Source organism: Ailuropoda melanoleuca, chromosome 1 (genome assembly GCF_002007445.2).
Source record: "Ailuropoda melanoleuca isolate Jingjing chromosome 1, ASM200744v2, whole genome shotgun sequence".
NCBI lineage: Eukaryota > Metazoa > Chordata > Mammalia > Carnivora > Ursidae > Ailuropoda > Ailuropoda melanoleuca.
This window is the reverse complement of record NC_048218.1, coordinates 113,340,363-113,345,302: the sequence shown is the minus strand read 5'-3', so window position 1 is coordinate 113,345,302 and position 4,940 is coordinate 113,340,363. Positions and strand designations below refer to the sequence as shown.

Sequence of the window (4,940 nt, the reverse complement as noted above, 5' to 3'; positions counted from 1 at the left end):
TTTTTTTTTTTTTTTTTTTTTTTTTTTTTTTTTTTTTTTTTTTTTTTTTTTTTTTTTTTTTTTTTTTTTTGGGCAGGGGTCTCCGGGGCGGGCTGGGGGAAGGCGGGTGGCTTGGAGCTGGTTCTCACAGAGGGCGTGCCCGCGGCTTCCGCCGGTTTTGGGAGGTGGTCTTCTCGGGGCGGAGCCGCCCCCTCCTCTCCGACAATGGGCGGGCTGCGCCTGAGGCTGGCGCTGGGGCGGGGCGCCCACCTACCTGGAGGGGTCCTTGCTAGGAAGGGGGGACGCCTAACAATTGTTCTAGTATTTTCTAAATGCTGAGAACTGTGCGGAGTGCTTTGCAGCACTTAGAGCGGAGTCGTGTTGCTGTGCTCCTGACACAGAACTTAAGGAATTGTGCTCAGGGTCCTGGCTGGTGGGCGGGAGAGCCAGAAGACAGGTCTTGCGCCATTCTGCTTCTGTGAGTTAGAAAGTCTTACAAAGGGCCGGCCCATTGTCTGGCAGGATTTTATTTATTTTTTTATTCCAGTGGATACCCTGTTCCAGATACCGGAAGAGTAGAGATGTAACAGAAAATAGGTCCTGTTTGTAGAAGCCAACTGGCAAGTTAGACAAATCCCACATCCTCACAATAAGCAGAAAATTATCAAAATAAAAAAAAAGAGATTGAAATGCAGTTCATATGTGGTAACGAACCGCAAGTTTTAGGTGGAAGAAATGCCTTAAGAAAGTGATTGTTGGTAATGGGGACAGTGGCTGTGTCCTTGGCCAGGGCTGGACAGCTCTGTGCCTGTCCGTGTCCACATTTGTGGGGTAAATGATTGAGTCGACAGAAAGTAGAGTTGGGAGGTGAATTTCCAATAAAGGGTGAAGGTGGAAAGGAAAGGAGGGTGTCCTGGGAACAGTGATAGAGCACTGAGCTGAGGAATCCTAGGATTGCAGGTGATGAAGGGAGATGAAGCTGTGCAGAGGAAGAGGGTGTTCACCCTGATGAGAAGGGTGATAGATGTTTTCCAAGTCACCTCTCAGTTCCTCACTTCCAGTATTGCCCAAAAGAGTCTTAAAAACTAAAATGGTAGAGTGGAAAGAGGGATGAAGGGCTTGCAGAGGTCAGTTTTACTTTGGACCAGTTTAATTTTAGCTTTATTGCCTGAAGCAAATTAGAATCTCACTGGGCCTTTCGTTTTTGTAGGGTCATAAGGGAGACACAGCTGTATTACTTGTGTACTAAAAGAACCTATGGATTATTAAGCCATATTTACAGGCAATTTGGGAGGTAGATTTTAAAAGACAGGAGGTCTTGGTTTTTACAACACTCCTTTATTGCAGTACTCTTAGGAAACTTAGAAGTTTTCTTACACAGTTTAATTGTGGATGGAGAGGTAAATTGTACACATCTAGTAATATGATTACAGTCACCTATAATCATGCAAAATAACTAAATGTAAGGAGGCTTATAAAAATAACCTGAGAGAACAACCCTTTACTAGCCGACTGTTTAGAGTGTTTCTACTTGAGCAGACTTGTTCTCATATATCATTTCTAAGGTCAGTTTCACTTGTTAATACTTCACGTGGAGGTGGGAAACTGAGAGATTCTGGAGCATCCTCTTTTCGGTGCTCATTGACGAGGAAGTCCTTAAAAACGTTTGCTACGTGCTGGTTGTTGGCGGTTATGATCCATGCCGCTCTGGCCTTTGGTGGCAGCATCAAGGAGCGGCCCGTGCGCGGTGACTTGCACACTCCGTGTGCGAACGCGCTGAGGGTGAATCCTGGCCCTGCTGCTTGCCGGTTCTGCCATCTCCGATGAGCTCCCAGCCTTAGTTTGTACATTTGTGTAACAGGCATGGGAATGGGACTTTGCACAATATTTTCATACTCTTTATTTGACTCGATTCTTGTGATGATGTCTCACTTTACAGATCAAATTGAGGGCCCAGCGATAGATGCTTGGGCACATCATTCATCTGGTTTTTCTTAGAGATGGAGCTGAACCCCAGGGTTTGGTGTGTCCTGCTTTGTCTGTAGTTCCATTACTCTAACGTGTTGCTTTTCTGTCGCTGATTAATTTGAGACCCTTTCCATCTAAGCCTTATGAATGTTTTCCCCATTTGCAGGGGAAATGATATAACTAAAACCATTTAAACCATAACAAAGCATTATCAATTAAGTCTTTATCTTGAATGCCTGAAATCTGTGCTTACCTAGCTATTTCTCTTATAAGTGTTCTATCCTTGTATGTGAGAAGCCCATTATACCTTCCTTCAGAAGAGCAGAGATTTTGAAAGTATGCTTACAATATTATATCTTTGTTTCCTTCTTTTTGGTACTGACTGTTTTTCATTTGTGTCCTTTGTTAGAGAACCTCCAGCATGCAGGCCTCCAGCTCCAGGTCTGTGCACCTGAGTGAATGGCAGAAGAATTACTTTGCAATTACATCTGGCATATGTACCCCAGGACAGAAGGCAGATGCGTACCGAGCGCAGATATTACGCATTCAGTATGCATGGGCAAACACTGAGCTGTCCCAGGTCTGCGCCACCAAACTCTTCAGAAAATATGCAGAGAAATATTCTGCAGTTATTGATTCTGACAATGTTGAGACTGGCTTGAATAACTACGCGGAAAGCATTTTAACTTTAGCAAGATCTCAGCAAACCGACAGTGACAAGTGGCAGTCTGGATTGTCAATAAATAATGTTTTCAAAATGAGTAATGTACAGGAGATGATGCAAGCTGGCAAAAAATCCAGAGACTCTCTGATGGCACCTGCTGATGCATCGGTAGTAATCCATAAAGAGGCTGTTGTCCTCGACCCTCCTAAACTTAGTGTTTGTGGGGGTTCTGGGGAGAGTGACCCATTAACTAACTCAGCTTCTGATATGAAGGGGACCCAAGACATCCCAGACAGCAGTCCTTCAACGTGCCCTCAGAAAGCCCAGCCACCTGTGCTGACTAACTCTGGTAAGACTTGTCCTTCATCCTCAACACCGTTTGGTGACTTTGCCACTGCAAAAATCCATGCCACACCATTATTTGGAAATGTCAAAAAGGAAAATAACAGCTCTCCAAAAGCCAACATAGGCCTAAATATGTTCTCATCTCTTCAGTCTTGTTTGCCTTCTGGTTGTGAAAATCCACGGGAAAGGAAAGTGTTTTATGGTTCTAGCACCACTGGTGCCCTTTCCACCCCAATAGTGAATAAGGCTTTTAGTAAAACAGAAGATAATGCCCCAAGAGAAGAGAGTAGCCTGCCTACTTTTAAAACTGCAAAAGAACAATTATGGTTAGATCAGCAAAAAAAGTACCACCAACCCCAGCGTGCATCCGTGTCTTCATATGGTGGTATAAAGAAGTCTCTAGGAGCTAGTAGGTCCCGAGGAATATCTGGGAAGTTTGTTCCCCCTATACCTAAGCAAGATGGGGGAGATCCGCATGGGGGAATGCAGCATAAGGCTAATGGCGCAGGACCCGCAGAGCCGGCACATCCAACCGATGAGCGTCTCAGAAACTTGGAGCCAAAGATGATTGAACTTATTATGAATGAGATTATGGATCATGGACCACCAGTAAGCTGGGAAGATATTGCAGGAGTAGAATTTGCCAAAGCCACAATAAAGGAGATAGTCGTATGGCCCATGATGAGGCCAGACATCTTTACGGGTTTACGAGGACCCCCTAAAGGAATTCTGCTGTTTGGGCCCCCCGGGACTGGTAAAACTCTAATTGGCAAGTGCATTGCTAGTCAGTCTGGGGCAACGTTCTTCAGTATCTCTGCTTCTTCTTTGACTTCTAAATGGGTAGGTGAGGGGGAGAAAATGGTCCGTGCGTTGTTTGCTGTGGCAAGGTGTCAGCAGCCAGCTGTGATATTCATTGATGAAATTGATTCCCTGTTATCTCAACGAGGAGATGGTGAACACGAGTCTTCCAGAAGGATAAAAACAGAATTTCTAGTGCAGTTAGATGGAGCAACCACATCTTCTGAAGATCGTATTCTAGTGGTGGGAGCAACCAATCGGCCACAAGAAATTGACGAGGCTGCCCGGAGAAGGTTGGTGAAAAGGCTGTATATTCCGCTCCCGGAAGCTTCGGCGAGGAAACAGATCGTGATTAATCTGATGTCCAAGGAGCAGTGCTGCCTCAGTGAGGAGGACATTGCACTGGTTGTGAAGCAATCTGATGGGTTCTCGGGAGCTGACATGACACAGCTTTGCAGAGAGGCGTCTCTCGGGCCCATTCGCAGTTTACAGACTGTTGACATTGCCACGATAGCACCCGATCAGGTTCGACCAATAGCGTATATTGATTTTGAGAATGCCTTCAGAACCGTGCGACCTAGCGTGTCTCCTAAAGATTTAGAGCTTTATGAGAACTGGAACAGAACTTTTGGTTGTGGGAAGTAAAGGGGACAAACAGGACACTTGAAATGTAAAGATGGCATCCTTGTAATGCAGCCTTTCCCACTTTCTGGCACGGGAAACTGGGAATTTACTGATTGTACTTTTAGTGTATGTTTTGAATTCTGTACCTCAAATAAATTAGTAACAGTAGCTCAAATTTTACAGTTGGTTGACTTAGCTTATGTTACTAGAAGCATGAGTTTTCTTTCAGGTATTACCTCACCATGAGCCTGTTTGTACAAAATGTGAATGAACGTTTTTCTAAGGTCTCAAAGCGGTCTGTCTTTTCAAGATGTACAATATCATAAATGGTGAGCTCAAATTGAAACCAAAAAATCTCATTTGTGTCTGAGGTGGCATCTGATTGGTAGGCATCTTCCGTTGAGAAAGGGTCTCTTCTGAAGACCATGTAACAGCGTTGGCTAGTGTCATGGTTTCTGTTGGAAGCAGCTTCTCTTACTGCTGTTGAGTGGATTTATAATGTTCCCAGACACCAGAGTGAAATTCCAGTGGTTTGCTCTGGTTTAAATGCTCACCGCTTTCT

At 44.6% G+C, this 4,940-nt stretch overlaps 1 protein-coding gene across 1 annotated transcript; it reads left to right on the top strand.

Moving 5' to 3' along the window:
- The first annotated feature begins 96 nt into the window (after positions 1 to 96).
- FIGNL1 (fidgetin like 1) lies at positions 97 to 4,553 on the top strand. The gene has a single exon (XM_034665514.1). The coding sequence runs from the start codon at positions 2,369 to 2,371 to the stop codon at positions 4,397 to 4,399; it is 2,031 nt and encodes a 676-aa protein (XP_034521405.1). The 5' UTR covers positions 97 to 2,368; the 3' UTR covers positions 4,400 to 4,553.
- The last annotated feature ends 387 nt before the right edge of the window (positions 4,554 to 4,940 follow it).

Coding starts and splice junctions, on each gene's coding strand:
- FIGNL1 (XM_034665514.1), top strand. CDS start 2,369: ATGCAGGCCTCCAGCTCCAGGTCTGTGCACCTGAGTGAATGGCAGAAG.